Source organism: Artibeus jamaicensis, unplaced genomic scaffold, assembly GCF_021234435.1.
Source record: "Artibeus jamaicensis isolate MK-2021 breed Jamaican fruit bat unplaced genomic scaffold, CSHL_Jam_final contig_391, whole genome shotgun sequence".
Classification (NCBI taxonomy): domain Eukaryota; kingdom Metazoa; phylum Chordata; class Mammalia; order Chiroptera; family Phyllostomidae; genus Artibeus; species Artibeus jamaicensis.
The window spans coordinates 8,282,875-8,305,421 of record NW_026521814.1 but is presented as its reverse complement, the minus strand read 5'-3'; the positions used below and the strand labels follow the sequence as shown (position 1 = coordinate 8,305,421).

The 22,547-nt window shown below is 35.4% G+C and overlaps 1 protein-coding gene across 6 annotated transcripts in view; it reads right to left on the bottom strand.

Moving 5' to 3' along the window:
• Positions 1–22,547, bottom strand: part of UBR3 (ubiquitin protein ligase E3 component n-recognin 3) — a 192,857-nt gene that overhangs the window by 99,805 nt on the left and 70,505 nt on the right. For all 6 annotated transcript variants that reach the window (XM_053665019.1, XM_053665021.1, XM_037140665.2 and 3 more), the window contains exons 9-18: positions 19,131–19,310; positions 18,423–18,556; positions 11,954–12,040; positions 10,033–10,098; positions 9,863–9,952; positions 8,016–8,144; positions 7,310–7,362; positions 7,078–7,211; positions 6,629–6,714; positions 4,785–4,926 (exon numbers count right to left, since the gene is read on the bottom strand). In XM_053665019.1, the coding sequence (XP_053520994.1) occupies positions 4,785–4,926; positions 6,629–6,714; positions 7,078–7,211; positions 7,310–7,362; positions 8,016–8,144; positions 9,863–9,952; positions 10,033–10,098; positions 11,954–12,040; positions 18,423–18,556; positions 19,131–19,310 (1,101 nt within the window). The remainder of the gene's footprint in view (positions 1–4,784; positions 4,927–6,628; positions 6,715–7,077; positions 7,212–7,309; positions 7,363–8,015; positions 8,145–9,862; positions 9,953–10,032; positions 10,099–11,953; positions 12,041–18,422; positions 18,557–19,130; positions 19,311–22,547) is intronic.

The following is a 22,547-nucleotide window of genomic DNA, read 5'->3' as shown; positions in this document are numbered from 1 at the left end:
CAATTGTCCCTATTTTCAAGTAACATGCTATTCATTATAAATTACCATAAGTATGATTTAAGATTTTTAAGATAGTCCTTCACAAAGACAAAGACTTGTTGTTATTTTCTATTAGCCATTTATTGTCCTTCACTTTAACTCCATTAACTTATGTCCCAAGGCTTTTATCAGAATTAAAAACCATAGCAATGAAAGAAAACTTGAGCGCTTAACTAGCTCAGCAGGCTTCAAGCAGTGTTCCACTGGAGCTGAATTTTCACAGAGGTTTTAACAGGGCCACTTTACGGGAAAAGAAATGGCAAAACAGCCAAGAAGCTATGTCCACTGCCCACACACACTTTAACCGGAGTAGGGCTGCGTTTTGTACAACACATTCACTTAAGGTTTAGTTCCCAAAAATTAAAAAAGGTTTATTTAATCACTTCTAAAAAGTTTAAAAACCATTCATTTCACAAATAAACCAAATCCAAAGGTAAAATGATTTTCTCAACATCATACTACCTGACATAATACAGTAATATATTTAAATGTGACACTCAAATTATTTTCATTTTTTAATTTTATTGTATTTTTTCCATTACCATTTCTCTATTTCTTTTTTTATTACTGTTCAAGTACTTTTGTCTCCATTTTCCTCCCACCACTGCCCCCACCCCAGCTGTCCCCACCACACACTGCCTTGATCCTGTGCCTGTTTGGCTTCATCCAAGTGTCTTTTATATGTTCCTTGACAACCCTTCCTTCTTTCTGCCCCAGATATCCCCTCCCACCTCCAGTTCATTCTTTACTTCAATGTCTCTGGTTATATTTTGCTTGCTTGTTTGTTTTGTTGATTAGGTTCCACTTATAGGTGAGATCTTATGGTATTTGTCTTCGCTGACTGGATTATTTCACTTAGCATAATGCTCTCCAGTTCCACCCCATGCTGTTACAAAGGATAGGAGCTCCTCCTTTCTTTCTGCTGTGTAGTATTCCATTGTATAAATGTACCACAGTTTTTGGATCCACTCATTTACTGATAGGCACACAGGTTACTTCCATCACTTGGCTATTGAAAATGGTGCTGCTATGAACGTTGGGGCACACAGGTTCTTTTGGGTTGGTATTTCAGGGCTCTTAGGGTATAATCCCAGCAGTGGAATTGCCAGGTAAAAATGCAGATCCATTTTCAGTTTTTTGAGGAAATTCCATAATGTTTTCCACAATGGCCGGACCAGTCTATATTCCCACCAACATGTACTAGGGTTCCCTTTTCTCCGCATCCTCACCAGCACTTGCTGCTTGTTGATTTGGTTATGATGGCCATTCTGACTGGTATGAAGTGGTATCTCATTGTGGTTTTAATTTGCATCTCTGATGACTAGTGATGCTGAGCATCCTTTCATATGTCTCTGGGCCCTTTGTATGTCCTCCTTGGAGAAGTGTCTGTTAAGGTTCTTTGCCCATTTTTTAATTGGGTTGTTTGTCTTCCTAGAGTAGAGTCATGTGAATTCTTTATATATTTTGGAGAACAAACCCTTGTCCGAGGTATCATTTGCAAATATATTCTCCCACACAGTTGGTCCCCTTTTCATTTTCCTGATTTTTCTTTAGCCATGCAGAAGCTTTTTATTCTAATGAAGTCCCATTTGTTTATTCCTTCCTTTATGTCCCTTGCTCTAAATGCCCAGAGCTCCATCTGAGTGTATAAAACTTTACTGTGTATCACATTCATATTATATAGAGCTTGTTCAAAAAATATATTCCCAGAATCTAACCCCAGCGATCCTAATGAGAGCAGATATGGGCTAAGGCACAAAAAACTATGTTTTCAAAAAGGACCACAAATGAGTCTGACAGATTATTCCTCACCTCACTTTAATAAGCACTGCACTATACAAGAACACCACTCCACTCAAACATTTATCTGAATTTTAAATACAAAATGCTCCCTACAACCAAAAAAAACTGCTTTTTTCCTTTAATGGAATATATTCCAACCAGACTCTGGAATGCTTTTTTGTGAATTCCTGAAAAATTTCCACAATAAGACTTATCCTGCTGTGTTTTGCCAAACACAGTACATACTCTTTATAACTTCAAAGTGAGCATCAGTTTTTTGTTTAGACAAGTGTTGAGGGGATCTAGAAGCATGCAATTGCTACTTCCTCAAAATTTTAACTTACATTAGTGAAAATGTCAAAGTTAAAAAAAAAAAGACTGTGAATCAATACGTCATCTACTTCTGGCTCTCATCAAACATGTCATCTATGAATCTAAAGGGAAAATCTTAGAAAACCAACCACTCAAGGAAAAGGATTCTATCTATTTATATAGGATCAAAAATGTAAGAAAACGTTTCAGCATTCCACCCAGATTTTAATTTTAACTGTTTCAAATTAAAATTTGGGTAGTGAGAACCATTTCCAAATCAAATTAGAAAGCAAATACACTCAAAATATTTTTATGTATTTTACTGAATATGCTATTACACTTGTCCCAATTTCTCCCCTTTGCCCCCCCTCCTCCTGGTGCCCCTAATTCCCTTCAGCAATCCCTACCCCTTAGGTCATGTCCATGGGTCGTGCATATAAATTCTTTCACTTCTCCATTTCCTAAATTGTTCTTAACACCCCCCCTGTCTATTTTATACCTACCAATCTGTACTTCTTAATCCCTGTACCTTTTCTCCCATTCATTTCCTTCCCCCTTCCAACTCTTAACTCTCCAAATGATCTCCGTATCTACGATTCTGTTCCTGTTCTGGTTGTTTGTTTAGTTTGTTTTTCAGATGCAGTTGTTGATAGTTGTGAATTTGTGTCATTTTAATGTTCATAGTTTTGATAAATAAGTCCCTTTAACATTTCATATAATAGCTCAGTGATGATGAACTCCTGCAACTTTATCTTAACTGGGAAGCATTTTTCTGCCCTTCCATTATAAATGATAACTTTGCTAGGTAGCATAATCTGGATTGTAGGTCCTTGCTTTTCATCTCTTTGAATACTTCCTGCCAGTCTCTTCTATCCTGCAAATTTCTTTGAGAAATCAGCTGACAGTCTTACAGCACTCCTTTGTAGGTAACTATCTGCTTTTCTCTTGCTGCTTTTAAGATTCTCTCTTTATCTTTACACTTTGGCATTTTAATTATAATGTATCTTGGTGTGGCCCTCTTTGGGTCCAACTTGTTTGGGACTTTCTGTGCTTCCTGGACTTGCATGTTTATTTTCTTCATCAAATTGGAGAATTTTGCCTTCCTTATTTTTTCAAATAAGTTTTCAATTTCTTGCTCTTCCTCTTCTCTGATACTCCTATAATCTGGGTGTTGGTTCATTTGGAGATGTCCCAGAAGCTCCTTAGTCTATCCTCATTTTTTTAAGTTATTTTTTCTTCTTGCTGTTATGATTGAATGCTTTTTTTCTTCCTTATGTTCCAAATCATTGATCTGATTCTTGGCTTCATCCCCTCCACTGTTGGTTCCCTGTAGATTTTTCTTTATTCCACTTAATGGAACCTTCATTTCTCTACCTGAGTCTTTTTTATGCTATTGCAGTACCCAATGAGTTCTGTGAGCATCCTCATAACCAATGTTTTGAACTCTGCATCTGAGTGGTTGGCTATCTCCATTTTGCTTAGTTCTTTTTCTGGAATTTTGTTCTGTACTTTCATTTCGACCATATTTCTGTCTCCTCAATTTGGCAGCTTACCGGTACTTGTTTTTGTGTAGAGATGTTTTGACTCCCTGTCTTAGTAGCGTGGCCTACTGTAGAAAAGCACATCTGTAAGTTGTGTGGCCCAGAGCCTTAGGTAATCTTCAAGGCAGGGCAACCTGTCACCACTCTGTGGCTATGTGGGTAAGGACTCAGAGAGGGGACAATGCCACTACCTGGCCTCTAGTGTTTTGCCCAGTAGGAAGCTGCATCCCAGCACTTGCCCTGTTGTCAGACTCTTCACTTTCTCCCTGCCACGGGTGCTCTTCCAACTGTTGCCGTGGTGCTGAATCCCAGAGTGGGTGGGTATGTGTTAAGTCCTAAGACAATCATGGACCCTTTAAGAGGAGTCTCCTGAGAATACAGCAGTTTCTTCTGCCGCCCCAACCCCACTGGTTTTTACAGCCATAAGTTATGGGGACTTACCTTCCTGGTGTTGGAACCCTGGGCTGTGTGATCTGGTCTGGGGCTGGGATCCCTTGCTCCCAAGGTAACCCTGCTGATTTTTATCTACCACATGTGAATGTGGGAACTCTCTCTGTGCCACCCCACGTCTCTGTGCCTCCCTGCGCCTCTTCACCTCTCCCAGTCTCTGCCCCTCATACCCATTGGATGAATGTGGCTTCTTTAAATCCTTGGTTGTCAGACTTCTACACAACTTGATTATCTGACGATTCTGGGTAGTATTTGCTTTGTAGTCTAGTTGTAATTATTGCTGTAGTTGTACAAAGAGTTGAAGCATGTTTACCTACATCTCCATCTTGACTGTAAGTCTCAAAATGTTTTTAAGTATATATTTTGTTTTATAATTTGTAGTTTACTTACAGTTCACTAATGAAAATGAACTAGATACAGTTCATATATAGAGTTCCTTTTATAATTTAGAGTCATTTAAGAAACCTTCTTGTAATATAAAACCATAGATTTATACATGGAAGAAATATACTATATACCATAAAAGACAAGCATACATCTATATAACTTGAAGGAAAAAACCAAAGCTGAATAAATAAAAAGCAAAATACTTTACTTCAGTATACACAACTCACCTTCAGAAAAACCGATACTGAAGACTGTTTATGTCTATAAACGTACCTTTAGGAGTATACATTCCTTGTTGCATAGAACCTCCAGGTTCAAAAACAGGAGCCTTAAAATCAGCTACAGCGGATAAAACTGACTCAAAGCTGTAACTGCCTGGAATAATGCCACTTTTGGGATTTGGATTTTCTGGAATATGAGGTATATGTCAAGAAAAAAATCATACTATATTTGCCACATACATTGCCATTCATGTGTTAACGTTTTCACAAAGTATTCATCACTTTACTTTTTACTTTGTAGTTTTTCCTTGTAGATGTGTGACTTATAAATAAAATATAACTAAAAAAAGAAAAAGAAAAAAATCTTAACTAAAAGCCAGCTTTATAAACTTACCAAGGTACCTGGTGTCTGTTTTTGTTTTTTAAAAAAGGCAGAGTAATTGTCTGTAATATACAAAGTTGGCCACAAGAGGTTTATATAAACAATTTGATTACTTGTTATTGTGAATTTTAAAAATATTTTTAATCTAGAAGCCTACTAATAAGCTATATGCTGAACTGTTCCCAATTATATTACCCCCCCCAAGTTAATCAAATTTCAGAAAAGGAAAAAGAAAACTTAAAAAAAAATTTAATTCCCATATATCATTTTACAAATGTACTTTTCCTTAGAAATTGAGAGTAGCTAAAAATTAACCAAGTTTTTTCTGAGTAAAGGTTGTGTTTCCAAAAACACAAAATATCATCCTCAAAATAAAAAGATACTAAGAAAAATTTTTTTTAATATGGAAACAAGAAAACTACAGATTTTTTCCACTAGTTTTACATTAAAGTATACAATTCATTTAAATTCAAAGTTACAAAGAATGCTTTTGCTCTGTCTGCTCAGCACTGATACAACACATACAATTGTTAAAAGAAATTATCAGCCCTGACTGATGTGGCTCAGTTGGTTGGGTACTGTCCCACAAAGCAAAAGGTCACTGGTTCAATTCCTGGCCAGGGCACATGCCTTGGTGGGTTCGGTCCCAAACAGGGTGCAAATGAAAGGCAACCCATTAATGTTTCTCTCTCACGTCTATGTTTCTTTCCCTCTCTTTCTTCCTCCTTTCCCCCTCTCTAAAAATAAATAAATAAAATCTTTTTTTAAAAAAGAAATCATCAAAATATCAAATTGATGCTGCTTATGAAAATCTTCAGTTATCAAACAGGCATTCCAATAGGAGTTATTTTACAAAATTGTAGTAAATTATTCCAAACATATTCACAATATACAAAATGCAGTCGAAAATTTACAAAAAAATTCTTTTTACAAGATAATGTGATCTTCACCTAAAATACTATTAATAACAAAAAATAATGTGTATATTATATGCTGAGTCCTGTACAAGGAACCATACGTTTTCAGAGTTTGTGAACAATAGTCCTTGCCCTTAAAAATCTCTTGATTTAAAGCTGAATGCTAAGAAAAATTCCTCAGAATGTTTAACACCCTGGCAGCAATAATTATAAGGTATATATCTCTACATTTTGACCATGAATTCCAGCCAGGTTATAAGATAAAGTAGACCTAAGCTGCCTTTTCCACAGTGTCCAGCTTTCTTTTACTAATGCTGTCTCAGAAGGTCACACACGCCCTTGGGTGACCAGAGCCATCAGTCCTAAGGTCTGAGGAAAGTCTGGCAAGAGAGCTCCCTGGGAAGCAATACTTAGAAACGAAACATCTGTCACTAGCCCTGAACATACAGTTGAACAAACAACTGGAGTTCTTTTTTCCATACTGTTTTACAACTTCAAAAAATTTTTAATCAAAAAAGTGGCATATCTTTAATCCATAAAACTTACTTATTATTTAGCTCCTACAACTATCAGAAAATTAAACTTTTAAAAGGATATGAGGTCCAGCAATGAACTATGCGTCCTGTCATTCATACACAGCTGGGCTACCATCTCTGCCCTGAGAATCTCATCATCAGACATTCCTAAAATAATTAAAAACAGAATTAATAAATCTGAATATATATAAATTATAAAGAAACAACTTACCACACATTTTATTAAGCTATTTTACCAAAAATCAGATGAGTACAAAATTAAAGAGCAAAGAATGCAATTCCTCAAATATAACTGTATTTTAACTCTTGTACAGTGTATAGTACCCTTAAATTAAGGTTTTTTAAAGGATAATCTAAAAGGAGTATTAACTGTAATATATCAAGTTTGACACTCTGATTAAATATGTCCACATTCCTTTCTTTTATCCATAAGCCAGTTACTAACACTGGGAGGGAGAGGAAAGGGAAGGGCATAGTTAATACCCAAGTATTGGTACTAGTGTTTTTTACCTAAATGTAAACGAAGACTCAAAAGAATCACAAGAAATGTAAGAGCGCCTTCCAACATTGACCTTTCATGCTCCGCATCAAGTACTGTGTTTTGATGTTGTGATGCCATTGTCAACAAATCCACTACCTTAAATCTGTAAGAAATATTTGAGACAGATTTTTTGAATGTTAAAATAAAATAACTTAAATCTCAAATACTTCCTAATATCTATCTTAATAAAATTAGGTTTACCTTTCAAAAACAGATGAAATAAAATAATCTGGGTCAAGTCTAGAAGCACAAACCTTTAAAAGGCAAAAAAAATAAATAAACACATGAAACCCACACACATTATTTTTCAATATTCAGTTTTACTTCTTATATCAATCGCGTTTTTTTAAATTTTCTGTATCTTAGGATGTTCTGACATCTTGGGGAGACCTTACAAACTCAGGGAGAGACTGCCCCTCTCGGAGAGAGCTGATTCCTAAATAGAGTAAACAACTTACCTGAGAGCCAGCCTCTTATACGCAAGTCAATCACCCCTTTTACCTAACTCTCACACACCACGCCAATATTCCCCCTACCCTGAATCAGTACAGGACCAGGTGCCAGATAGCTGGGGACAGCCTCTATGCCCCCAAACCCACCAAAATTATTCAAACTAGACAATCCTAAAGTATTTCTCCTGCCCTGACTTGCCTTTCCTGTGGAAACACCACAAGACAAAGTCACTGTTCCAGCATTTCCCTTCACTCCTGCCTCTGCCTCCTGAACAAATCTAATGCTTCCTCTGTGGTCCTGCACGATGTGGCATGCCCCCTTCTATTAGGAAATGAAGCAATAAGTTCCTTCAAAAGCAATGACCTCTCCATGTTGTCATTTAGTCACCTCTATAAATTAGAATCCTGTGGGTACAAATGAGACACTTCTAAAGTACATTATCAAGTCAGCTTACCTGTAATAGGTAAATGTCAGGATCAATCATGGAATTACAGAAATGAGACTGAACATAGGTCATGGCCTGTCCTTTGATTTGCAGACCATTTCTTACCCACATATTGCTGTGGATTTCAGCAAGACTTGCCTAGTAAAATAAAAATAATATAAATTGGACAAAGAAGTCACCTAAATTCAATCTTCATAAAATCATGTTATATTGAACAATCTTTTCAAAATATTGTATAACTTAATCTAACAGTATGAGACTGACATTCTGTCCAATGTTAGTTTAAGATATTCGATTCAAACATATTCTCTAAAGTTTTTAAATGCTTTATACAGTCCCCTCTTTGGGAAATTTATATGTGAGTTAGCCTTCCACAATGGCTGTTGGACATACTTACAGCAATATTCACTGAAATCATTCATAAGGAATCAGTGATACTTAGACTTAACTCTTCCCTCCTCAAAAAAGAAAGCCATATATAATGCTTAAAGAACAGAGGAATAAGCATAAAACAAAACTAAGTATTCAAACTCAAAGAATATAACCTATACCTTTAATCACTCTAACTCAACCTTCAATCCAAACTCATCACTTTCCAAATAACTAGCAGATGATAGGATCATATTAGAATAAATTCTCTTACTATGTTAATATTTAATTCTTCATGTATTTATGCCCTGTATCAATTATAACTTAACCTAGTCATAACTTCATCTCTTATTCCTAAACCTCAGAGTGAAAGTTCAATGATAATTAACAAATGTAATATAGCCAAAAAACAAATATAAGTGCAAGCCACAGAAATGTACATAAATAAAAGGTTGGCTCACAAAATTAAGGTGTTAGAACTGAAAAAAAAACCACAAAGTTTATTATACAGGCTAATTTTTCTCTCTTTTACCTCCTTTCCCTTATAGATAGGGAAACCAAGAATCAAGTAGGTGAACTGCTGCAAACAACATGGATAATTAAATACAGGTGGCACAAAGGCTAGATTCCATGAGGTCTACTGGCTTCCAAAACAGTCTATAAAGTTCCTTTGTAAATAAACAGAAGGAGGAATCCCAAAAATCAAAATTTATTTATAAAAAATTCTGTATTTATTCTTACATGTTTAAACTTCAGTCACCTTCAAGTGCTCTCAAGTGATGCAATACACCTATCAAGACATTATTTCCACTGCTTCAAAACAGTTTTTGAACTCCTCAATTTTGATGCCTTTTAGTGTTTCTGCCATTTTTTGTTTCACCTCTTCCATTTCAGCAAAATGTTTCCCTCTGAGGACTTTTTTCATCCAGGGAAACAGAAAAAGTCTCTCAGAGCTAAAGTGGGTGCACAAGGAGAGTGGGGCATGGGGTCCTGTCGTTTTTAGTCAAAAACTACTGAGCACTCAGTGCCGAGTGAGCAGGTGCACTCATATATCGCCCACCATGAAATGGGCAAATGCATTGAAAGAACCTTCAAAAACATTTCACTGAAGCCAAATGCAGCCTCTCACAACAATGCCAGCTGGTACACTGAAAGGAATGGGTTCCTAGAACATTCACTTAGTGGGGGAAGCCTGTACTACAAGAGGCCCACCCTCCAGAAGATAATTCCGTTTTTTGGGGGGGGGATCCCTCCCTGGTCCCTCCCTCTCCTTGTATAGTGAAAAGAATTCCTAGGAAAACTGTAACTAAATATAAATCATATAAAAGCAAAAACACCTAAATATAATCTGGCAAAAATACCAAAATTGACTTTAAATTTTTTTCAAACATTTGACTATAAAAACAATGGTAATGGAATAAAAATAAAGAAAGACTCATTTAACCAAAGAATTCCATTCAAAATGCTTTAAAAACCTGAATACGTACTTGAATTTGGAGTGGGTGAATCATTAGTTTCATTAACATTTCCTGATCAGGTAAAACAGAATCCAAATCTAGTTCTTGACATTTCACAGCCTATAAATTATAATGAGAAAGTTACTAATTTAATATTTATTTTTAATGTTAGAAAAAAGAATGTTTAATGACAGTCTTACCTTACTCAAAAACATAGCATAGTAACGATGTAGTGGCAGATGAAAAGTCACTTGGTTTGGTGCTGGCTGGAATAAACAAACAAAATCCATAAGTCAAAGAATGGTTTACAAAAGTTCAAAGGAAGTTTTAAAATGCTAAATCCACATTTTCACCCTGATTTATTCCTATACTTCTAAATCAAAACTTAAAATTTTAGAAGATACAGCTTTAAAAACCACTGTAGATAAAATAATCCCATTTCGAACACCTAAATAATGCAAGTTCCTTAAAGGCAGAAATTGTATACTACTCTGAATCCTCTGAAGTGCCTAGCACACAACGAGAGCCGTCCCTGTACAGCAAGCCATTTGGGGATCTTCCAAGGCATGCACGCCAAGCACATGGCAGTAATGAGAACAATAATGGCAGCTAACAGTCAGAGAGCACTTGCCATGTACCAGTCCCTCACTTTACTCATATTTCCCCATTTAATCCTCCCCCAAACCCTATGGAGTAAAAGTTATGAATTTCCCTGTTTAGAAAACTTAAGTAACTTCCTAACAAGTAGAAGGAGTCAGTCGGGAATCCACTGTTACATTCACAGTGTTCAGAGGCTCTGACTACAGTCCCAAATCGAGCAAAGTGCTTGCTGAGGTTCTTTCACAACCTGGAGGAGATGTTCCCCGTAACAATGCCAAACACACAGCATCCACAAGAGAGCTTAGTACTGCATAAATTAAGGATCTTTGGCATTCTTGTGAATATTGTGAAATTTGTATTTAAATCTGTGAATCCCATGGGTCACACCATCACTATAGGGCAAAAGTACACAAACTGTATTTCTTATACAAATAGGAAAAGTTAAAAATTAAAGTTAAAAAGGTATTATTTGTTTTTAATGCATTTAAAAAGCAAATGCATTTAAACTTTAGTAAAGTTTTTTTTGTTTGTAAAAAATCTTATCCAGAACATTCAGATAATTGTCTTACTGTGGTATCCATAAAGAGTTATAAATAGCTGCAATATGTCACCATCTCTGAAAGATTTTTTCAAAACCAGTATGAGAACAATATCCTTCTCAATAGGTGAATAAAACTCTATAGTAAGTTATTCTAATAAATATAAGTTTGCCTTGCATAAAAAGGAATAAATTCTGACATGTGCTACAATATAGATGAACCTTGAGGAAATTATGCCAAGTGAAGTAAGCCAGTCACAAAAAGACAAATACTATATGATTCCACTTATATGAGGTACTTAGTCAAAATCATAGAAACAGAAAGTAGGGGAACTTAATGGGTATAGTCCCAGTATTGGGGAAAAAAAAAGACAGCAGAGGTTTCATGTGCCTAGGGTTCGGCATTCAGAGAGGGTGTTAAGTACGTGAAATATGGTCTTCCTTCTACATGTGGCATATGGTGATGCCACCTTATAAAAGGAATAAAAGGGGTTTTCTGACAGCAAGCTTGGCTGTCAGCAGCAAGCCCTTTTTTAATTCATTCAGAGCAGGTTCTATGCCAACTCATCTCAATTCATTATTAATAACAATCACCTTTGTTTCCAAGCCCATACAAGAATGCTGACCAACTAATAAAGTTGTAATTTACCCTTCCAATCAATCTCCCCCATCCTATTCATATTTGCACTGTCACTTTTAACTCTTCAAATAAAATTAATTCACTCCTGACAAATACGGAGACATACACATTTAGGCACAGAAAAATATATATACCCTTCTCTAGGAATAACCAAACACAATTAATGCACTGTGGAAAATGTCAAAGAACTGGTCTCCCACTTCTCTTTGTAAAAGCTTAATAATATTATTCACTCCGACTTCTTTCCCTTGTCCTATGAAATGCTATTCATTATTTTCAATGTTAAATGAGATCTGTCAGTTCTTTTCTTACATGCTTTTAGGTATATCACAAATATACATACCTCATCTACAAAGTTTATAGCATCAAACCAGTCTTGAAGAGCTTCAAGGCAATATCTAACAACATTTCGAGTATATTCTTGAGTTTCCTAAAATAATAAGTTATATATTTTCAGTATATATGCATATGTTTGCCTTCAAATTATATGTGATACATAAAAATAAGTTATATGTACTATATTAATATATAATGATAAAAAAGTTTTTTCAAAATAACCACATTTGCCATTTTAAGAAATCATCCCTTTGCAAACTAATAGTATCAATCAGTGATAATTATGAAAATTAAAGAACACAATCTGCTACCTATTATATGATATATTCCTTAAAATGAATCAAAGCTGAAATAAGTTTGTATAATATAACCAGGTTCGATTTCAAGATATTCACCACATGTTATGTTTCCTAACATTACTGTTTAATAGGTACAGAGCTTCTTCAGGATGATACAATGTCCTGGAAATGAACAGTGGTCACGTTTGCACAACACTGTAAATACACTTAATGTCACTGAATTGGGCACCTAAAAATGGTTACAGAAATAAATAAAAAGGGCAGAATATATGAGCACTGTAAGTAGCCTGTAAATATCCTTGTTTGCAACAGATTTTAGAGGAAAAGAGGGTAAGTATGTGCTACTAATGTTTTAAGGAGAAATGGATCCAGTGACGTAGGCAAGTACTAAGTTAAATGGTAAAATAAATCATGATTGCCTTTGTGAAAATAAAGAGGCAAAGAATTGAATAGACATTTCTCCAAAGATCTACAAAATGGTAAATAAGCACATGAAAAGATGTTAAACACTATCGGCCATCAGAAAACTACAAATCAAAACCACAACAAGATACCCTCCACATATACTACAATAGCTATGATATTTTAAATGTAAAATAAAAAATGTTGGCAAGGATATGGAGAAAATGAAACTCTCTTACATTGCTGGTGGGAATGTAAAATGGTACAGCCACTTCTGAGTTAAACATAGAATTACCAAGCAATTCTACACTCACATACTGAAGAGAATTAAAGCATATATATTCACCCCAAAATCTGTATATCCCTGGCTGGGTGGCTAAGTTGGTTGGAGCATTTGGTGCCATGCCCCAAAAGGTTCTGGGTTCAATCCCCAATCATGGCACATACCTAAGTGGCTGGTTCAATCCCTGGTCAGGGCGTGTGTGGGAGGCAACCAATCAATGTTTCTCTCTCACACTGATATTTCTTCCTCTCTCCCTCTCCCTCCCTCTCTCACTACCCTCCCTCCACCCACCCCTTCATCTCTCTCTGAAATCAATAAACATATCGTCATGTGAGAATTAAAAAAAACTTGTATACAAATGTTCACAGAAGCATTATTCATAACAGCCAAAAAATGAAATCAAGCTATAAATGGACAAGTAAAATTAGTATATCTATGTGATGGAATACTATTCCATCATAAAAAGAAATGAAGTACTGACTGATACTTGCTGCAACACAGTTGTACTACAAAAACATTACGCTAAGTGAAAGAAGCCAGACACAAAAGACCACGTGTCATACGATTACATTTATATAAAATCTCCAGATTAGGTAAATTCATACAGACAGAAAGGAGATCAGTGGTTTCCAGGGCATGAGAAGAGGTTGGAATTGGGAGGTATGAGGATTCAAGATTACGTTCTGAAATTTGTGGTAATGGTTGCACAACTTTGTGAATATAAACTACTAAATTGTATACTTCAAAAAGGTTAAAATGTCCCTGGCTGGTATGGCTCAGTGGATTGAATGCTGGCCTGTGAACTGAAAGATCACTGGTTCAATTCCCAGTCAAAACACAGGCCAGAGTTTCAGAACAGGTCCCCAGCTGGGAGGCATGCAAAAGGCGATTTATAGATGTTTCTTGCCCTCACTTTCTCCCTCCCATCCCCTCTCTCTAAAAAATAAAATAAATGAAATATTTTTTTAAAATAGGTTAAAATGATGACTTTTATGTTACATGAATTTTAAATATATGTAAATTACTCTGGGCCTTTAAAGAAAGCTAGGTCTCACATTTGTGGATGGCGTCTCTTTCATCCTGTTGGGTCTCCATGTCCTGCTAATTCTTCCTTGATATTATCATGTACATTCACTCCTACTTCGACCTATTTCTGCTATTATCTAGACCAAATATCACGCATCCAGTATCCTTGCCAATATTCACCCTGTTTCAATCTATCCCATGAGAGATTTATCTTTATAAAATATTATTTTACACATTCTGTTCCCTATCTCTTATAGGAAAAAATTTAATGGCACTTATAAGTTACCATAAATAATCTGTGATAACCAAACTAAATTGGCAGATAATGCATAAAGAAACTCTTACAACCAAATATTCTCCCATTTTATCAAGTGTTTGGGCAAAAGAGTATCATTATACATACCTTCTTGACACTAGTGTAAACTGACTCAATTCTTCTGGAGAACAATTTAAAAACTTGGTATCAAGACTCTTTTTAAAGGTGGCCTCTTAACTCCATTCCTAAACACAGTACATTTAATAATCTGTTCAGATCATCTCTCTGCCCTCTCCCCACCACTAAAACACCCACCCCCCAAAATTCAATATGCATGCTACCTACTTGCTGGTTTTATCATCTTTGATAAACTACTTACATTTTATGAGTCACCATTTCTCCATGTGTAAAAATGGGGATTGATACTACCACCACCTAGTACTGTTATGAAGAAGCAAATGAAATAATGTATGTCAAATGCTCTGTGTCACAGTCTAGCATTACGTTTGGCAAATAGTTAAGGTGTCCCATAGTCATGGCCAGACTCAACTTCTATCCCATCTGCACTAACCCAAAGGTGCCACTAGATGGAGATTTCATAGCATGTTTGTTCTGTTCAAAAAGCAAAAATTAACACTATTCTAGAAATGAGCCATCTTTTACCCACTCTATTTGTTATAATCAATCTAGTATTACTTGTTTAACTAGCCCTGACCATTTTCAAAAACCAAATAGCACTCAGGACAATCATACAAAGTAAGCTATAGGTGAATTTCCCTTTTTGATTGCTAATCTTTTAGTTGTTTTTTTAAATCTTTTACTTGTCTTTTTTTAATCTTTCAGTTTTATAATTAGATAATATAAACACAAAGAAATAGCTTTTTAACTTTAAATATTAGTCATTATTCTAGTTTACATTTCTAAAACCTAACAACAAGGCTGCTAAAGACATTCTTGCTTAAGAGACCATTATAACTTGGGGGGGGGGGGGGGTGGCTTGGGATAGGAGTAAAAGACAGAAAACTGTACTTGAACAACAATTAAATAAATTTTTTAAAAAAGAGACAATTATAACAAAGTGATAAAGAGCACTGGTTCTGAAATCAAATGGATATGTTTTCCAACTCAGTTTTCACCAGTAGCTGTGTGAACTTGGACAAGTTATTTAACCTATGAAAGAAAGATTATTTACTTCATAAAATGCTATGAGGATTAAATAAGAATATTACATAAAGAATATAGCTATGCCTGGCATACTGTAATTGCTCAAGAGAACATTTTATCTAGAAACTAAATACTGCCTTAATGGAGAAAATACTCTCAGGTAAGTACCAGGACAATATGAGCTTGTTTTCTCTCTGTTCTCTCATGTCATAGCTTTAAGGAACCATAACGCACTGTAATCCTGGCCTTCAGAGACTAAAAAATAAATTACCAGCTGGAAACAATGATTTCTCATTTTTACATACCCCAGCTTCATAAATCCAAATTCATCCTCAAAATAGTTGCCCAATAATCTTCCTAAAATAATGTCTTTTCGTATCAACATGTCAATCTTCCCTGTTAAGTCACTGTCTTCTGTTGGCTTCAATAATACTGCATTCCTCTGGGTTTTCTCCTTTCCCTCCACATCTAAATGTCAGTTCTTTCTTCAGGGCCCACTGCTTTTCTTTTCCTACTTTACCTCATCATGTCGCTGATGATAAATACTGTCTACATTCCCAAGGCTCTAAAATTTATAACCTTAGTCCGGACCTCTCTTCTGAGCACAAGATGCATGTAGCCATATAGTACAACTCATCCCATCTCATCTGTTCCAACTGCCTATTCACTATGCACTTGGATGTTTCATAGGCATCACAAACTTAGCATATCCAAAACTAACTCTAATCTCTCTAAACCTGCTTTTTCTATCAATCTTTTCTATCTTCGTACATATTTACCCAAAAGTCTTTCTCTCTCATTCATCAACAACATCCACCTAAGTCTATTGATTATACCTCCAAAATACATCTTCAATATCTAAAACGTATCTTGAATACATCTTGAATTTCAAATCTGGATTTCCTAACTAGGTTATCACAGCATCTTAATTGGTCTATTTGCTTCTAGTCTTGATGCTCCCCACACTCTCCTCAGTCCTCCCAACAACTACAATGATCTTTTAAACTGAACATTCCTCTGTGGAAACTACTGGCATGATTCAGAAGGCCATGGCTATGGACAACTGGCGATTGGCAGCTTCATCACAATAACATGTCTGCTCATGCATCACATCTTGTGCAGAGTTTTTGGTTTTTGGTTTTTGTTTTTGTTTTTTCTTTTTCTTTTTTTTTGCAAAACACTGAACTATCCAAGTGTTTGGATAATCCAAGTGACTCAGCACCCTACAGCCCAAATTTGGTGCCCTGTGACTTCTGGCTTTTTCCAAAACTAAAATCACCTTTGAAAGGGAAGAGATATCAGACAGGCGATGAGATTCAGGAAAATATGAGGGGGCAGCTGGTGGTAATTGGGAGAACTGTGTGAGGTCCCGAGGTGCCACTTTGAAGGGGACTGAGGCACCACTGTCCTATGTACAATGTTTCTTATATTTTGTATGTGCTTCAATAAATGCCTCTATTTTTCATATTGCATGGCTGGATACTTTCTGAACGGATCTCGTATTTTGAGAAATAGTCAAGAGAAATTACTACATTAAAATGAAAAAGAAAAGAAAGAACACTGTATCCTGAACACTGTACCAAGGAATGGCAATCCAATAAAGACCTGGAGGCACAGGGCACAGTGTAGGAAAGTGAATTGTGAGAAACAGGTTGAGGGCAAATTATGGAGACTCTCAAATGCCTCCACAGAAAACTTAGGTATTATCCTGGAGACAGATGAGAAACTGAGTAATTTTTTAGCAAAAAAGAGATGTCCACAGAACTTAGATAAGTAACTTAAGTACCGGGACAGATTACAGTAGGAAGAATCTTGTGGCCGGTAAACAAGTTAAGAAACTGCCTTAACAACCCAGATTTTTAAAATATACAGAAATAAATTAAGACAAAGGAAAGAAGTGGGAGGGAGACATTTCTGGAATGGAAGAAAGGATTCATGGCACCTGATACAGTTTGAACAAAGCTGGTATAGAAAGGGGAAAAGTGTTCTATATTAGACACTTATTTTAAGACAGTATGAAGAGATGATCTTAAAATGTTAGTTAGGGACCTAAGAAAACATGTCCCATAAGGACAGCTACATGAGTAACCAGAGCCATTGGAAATCTGAACCTGGCTAGACTGCACCAATGCTGTGAGTCATCTGCATTTAGAGGACAGCTGAAGTCATGAGAGAAAATATAAATCTGTGTAAAGAAGCACATGCCCTCGAAGAGTATACAAAAGAGTGCCTCATAATCACCCTGTGAAGAATGACAGGCTTCGCTAGCCTTCATTTTGCTCTTTTAAAAATAAGGAATGAGATTGAGAAGTTCAAATACTTTAAAATGAATTGACCGAGTCACATTAAATAGAAAGAGGCAGAGCCCAATCAGAATCCAGGGTTTCAAAATATTTCTATAAAATCTTGTCCAGCATGCTTATGGGTACAGGCTGGCAAGCTGGACTTCATGGTATCCTTATCGCAAAACCTTAATCAAGTCCTTAAAGATCAAGGGATTCCATTTTTCTGGACTGTCTAAGGATTCTGGAGATCCATCAAACCAATACTTCAAAACAAAAGAGTAAAATATATATTTGTATAGAAAGTCATAAATACATGAAATTACAAATAAGTATTTTCGTATTCATTATAAGAATGTATGTTACTGCTCTTTTACCCTTAAGATTGTTTTATAAACAACTGGAATTTATATAAAATGTATACTGATTTTGTGCCTGGAATCTTAAAAATGCAAACCTTATTGAGAACTATCTTATCCCTTGAAAGACAAGACAAATTAGGCAACTAACTGATAATGGGTAAAATGAAACAAAGATGCGTGTAGTTCATACTCACATGGGAAGGCTGGAAAGATCTGATAACATAAATTAACTCCAACCTGCTTAAGAATAATAGTTACTGTCTCAAGTCAGCCTTCATAGAGCTGAGTTCAGAATTAAACACTGCAATATTATTATATACAAGTAAACAAATCAATGTTTTCACTTTTTTCTTAATTAATTATTTTAAAGGTAAATATAGAAGTTAACAGAAATTAACATACCCTAACTTTACAATGTGATAAAAGCCCCCACATTGGCTGTGCGCAGGCCTCAAGTTCAGCAGCAAAGGCGGCATAGTAGGTCTGAGACTCAAATTCCACATGTTCATTTAGTTCTCGCTTGTTTAAATTCATACCTTGCAAAAATTAAAAGATATAAGCCTTGCTAAATGAAAACAAGGTTTTTATATTAAAAATCAAGTAAGATACTTCCTAATACTAACAGTATATATTCTGATATACATACAAGTGGCAATATGTATAGAAATAAGTAAATTATTAAAATACAACAATCTAGTTCTTTTGGAATTATTTACAAACTTGGTTTCTTAGAAACACTTTGTAAATTGGTTTCTTATATAATTAAATATATTAAATAAAAAAGTCAAAACTATTTTTAATTGATGCTAGTTGAAATTTTTATGAAAGCATTATGGAACTTCTTAGAGAATAAAAAGCTTCCAGGTTAATGGTTTAAAATGCTAAAAAAATTATTCTTATTCTATTTCCTTTTTAATATTTTGACATTTTTGATAACTCTCTAATATACCTTCATGAATTCTTTATTAAAGTACTTACAAATATCAATTAATTCAAATGAGACATTTTACACATAATCTAAATGATGTATTATTACCTTTTCATTAGTGTTTGATAGTTCCACATTAGGCATTTTGTAAACTAAATTAACAAAAAAAGTAAAATCCATACCTTGAAAGAAAGAAACAAAGTTCATCCATGTAACTAACAACCCATGGTCCTCCAAAAATCTCTTAGCCACACTTTGATGAGAAAGGATATTAATAAAATCACTGACAAGAGGCCAATAAGTGTTATTCTTCAGTAGTGCTTCTCCACAGTTCACTACCACATGTAAACTATTCTCTTCATCTAAAACAGACACACACAGTCCAAAATAAGTTTTTTTAAAAAGTTTACAGTGACACAGATTATACACTTTAGAATCGGAGACACCTAAGTTCAAACCCCAGCCTACCATTTAATACCCACATGGCTTTAAGCATGTTACTTAGACTCTGAATCAATTTCTACATCTGTAAATGGAAAAAAACCCATATCTTAAGGGAATTAAATGGTATGTTAACATAATATTGTACTTAACAATTATAAAAATTTTTAGTCTATGTTTAACATACTATGTTTATAAAATATTTTCTTGATTCTAGTGACATAAAACAATATTTCAATCCCAATCCATAAAATATTTTCATTCCTAGATTAATCTCATTACATCTTAGCCATCAAATCTGTATGATTTAAGCAATATACATGTAATTGCTTTCTTCTATTCAAAGAATATGTAAATATAATTTCTTAGCAAATACAGTATTTCAAAAGTGAAAGAAAACACACAAACTTCTTAAGCCTTAAAACAACTCTCAGAATTTAAATACACTGTTGGAGGAGGTGGGTGGTTATGCATACAAAACCTTGATTATTAGACATTTTCCCACACGTGCATCAGCTCTCCTAACCTATTCCAATTTAACCAGACGAACAAGCCCCAATTCCCACTGTAAAATACACTAACAACCACAATACACAGAAAGCTCAAAGCTAGCAGCCTATTCCCCAGTATACAACTCAAGTATGTATATGCTGATCCCGAGTCGATTTTGTTTCCTTCGTGCAAGTTTTTCTTTTTATTATAATTAGAAAATTTAAATTAATAGTATATAATCTGATGAAATATGAAAGCATAAAGAGAAACATTACAAAGCCTGGATCGATCATAAGCTTTTAAGAGACAGTAAAAGTGCCTGAGAAAATGCTAAAAAAATCTTTGAGTAGAAAAGCATTTTACACTCAGATTGCTTTACTAAGATCTAATGTTCCTATTCTACTTTAAAGAAACTGAAACTAAAAATCACAAATGATGTTTTATGGATATGATATGTATAGGAAAGATGAAGAACTTCAGTTCAAGGAAACCATACCTTAAAAATGCTTTGCCCAAAATTAAAAGATTGGAGAATGAACATGCATTTCTGTGCTCTAAGGTAAAATGTACTGTTTAAGATAATGTATGTATCATTTTTTAAATGATTCCTCACTTTAACCAACTTATTCAACTAACCATCTACTTGTCAAACTCATCAGTGAGGAGGCTGTTACTGAACTTCTTAATTTCCATACATTAAATTTGAGTTGTCCATGAAATTATTTTACCCAACCCTTAATTTTTAATATGAATGCCTGCCTTCTCTTAGCAAGATTTATATCAGTTTTAATTTTCACAAGGTATGAATTTAAACCAGTCAGAACTAAATGGGCATGAGGAATTGCAGTCTCAGTTCTACTATGCTATCTTTACTGCTGAACTTAAGGCCAGTGCAGAAGCTCTTATCATACTGACATTTAACTAACACAAGAACAAGGCCCACAAAGTTGAGTATTCTCTCTTTCAGTGCTTCTCAGTAGGATTAGAGAGGGCATAGTTGCATGAAGGAGAGGAGGTAAGAGTCTTTCTATAAATTACCCACACCTGAGATTCAGAAATGCCCTCTGGCTGACAACTACTGTCACTGTGAGCTGGTGAGCTGTTCATATTGATGGGACAGTGTTTAGGACAGTGTTTAGTGCTTGGATTTAAAAAAAAAATTTAAACATTGATCACTGCTCTATTGAATTACAATAAATCTACAACAAAAGCAAACTAAGAGGACAGCTAGATCAGGAGCAAAACCATAGAAATGAAGATCTCGTGGAGGGTTAGCAACAGGGGAGTGGGAGAAGGAGAAGGGGGGAGAAGGTACAGAAAATAAGTAGCATAGATGGTAGGTAGAAAATAGATAGGGGGAGGGCAAGAATAATATGGGAAATATAGAATCTAAAGAACTTGAGACACGTGGTCATAAACTAAAGGGGAGCATGGTGGGAAAGGGGGTGCGCAGGGTGGAGGGGAATGAAGGGGGGAATAGAACAACTGTAATGGCATAATCAATAAAATAAATTTTTTTAATTAACTAAAAAAGAAAAAAAGAATTACAATCAGAAGGTACAGAGGGTAAATAAGCAGACTAAATATTGTCTATATTGCTAAATATTTAGCAAACTAAATATTGAATATAGTTACTCGAAAAATCACTATTTTCTTTTTTTTAAGATTTTATTTATTTATCTGTACAGAAAGAGGGAGGGAGGGAGAAAGAGAGGGAGAGCTACATTGATGTGAGAGAGGCACATCCATCAGTTGCCTGTTGTAGGCACCCGGACTTGGGACCAAACCCACAACCCAGGCATGTGCCCTCCTGACTGGGAATTGAACCAGAGACCCTTAAATCTGCAGGACAATACCCAACCGAGCCACACTTGTTAAGGCTAAATATCACTATTTTCTTGACACTGCTTTAAATATTACTGTTCCTGTGAAAAACACCTTTGAATCCTTAATGAAATAAAATGATTAGAACTTCTATTTTTACCCAAGTACTTTTGACACTATAAATACAGAGAGCAATGATTCAGTGCTAACGAGAGTCACGCACCAACAATTACTTATTGAGCACCTACTGAGGACCAGGTAGTCAGTCTGTTAAGCTCTAAAACTAAATCCAGCATCATATCATTTCCTTTCCCACTGAGATTAAGATCCAAGAAGAAAATGTATGTTAGGGGCTATAACAAAAAAAGTACAGGAAGTCACAAGAACAAAGAAAATTAGTCTACAATTCAGGAAGTTTCTCCTGAAGAAGTGACATTTAAACTGAGATTCACACAATAAAGGAGGAATTAGGACTAGCCAAATAAACTACAGATAAGGGAGGAAATGGTGTTCGAGGTAGGCAAAACTGTATAAAAAAAAGATGAAGTCACTGAGACAAAGAATGCAAAGAATCGGTGGCCCGAATGAGGCTAGAGAGCTTTATAAACCAGCTTCAGGAGGCTGGAGCTCATGTAAAGAGAAGGGTGAGCCACTGCAGGGTGCTGGGGCGGTTAGGAGTCCTGATCAGGTGCAGTGCAGACAGTGACTAAGGCAGAGCACTGATGACTAGGGACAGAGGCCCACAGATAATGGCTCGAACTTCATGGTGGTGGCATGAAGATGCAGAGATAAAGAGAAGCAGCTATTTTAAGATGTTTAGAAATTGTGAAAGACAGACTTAG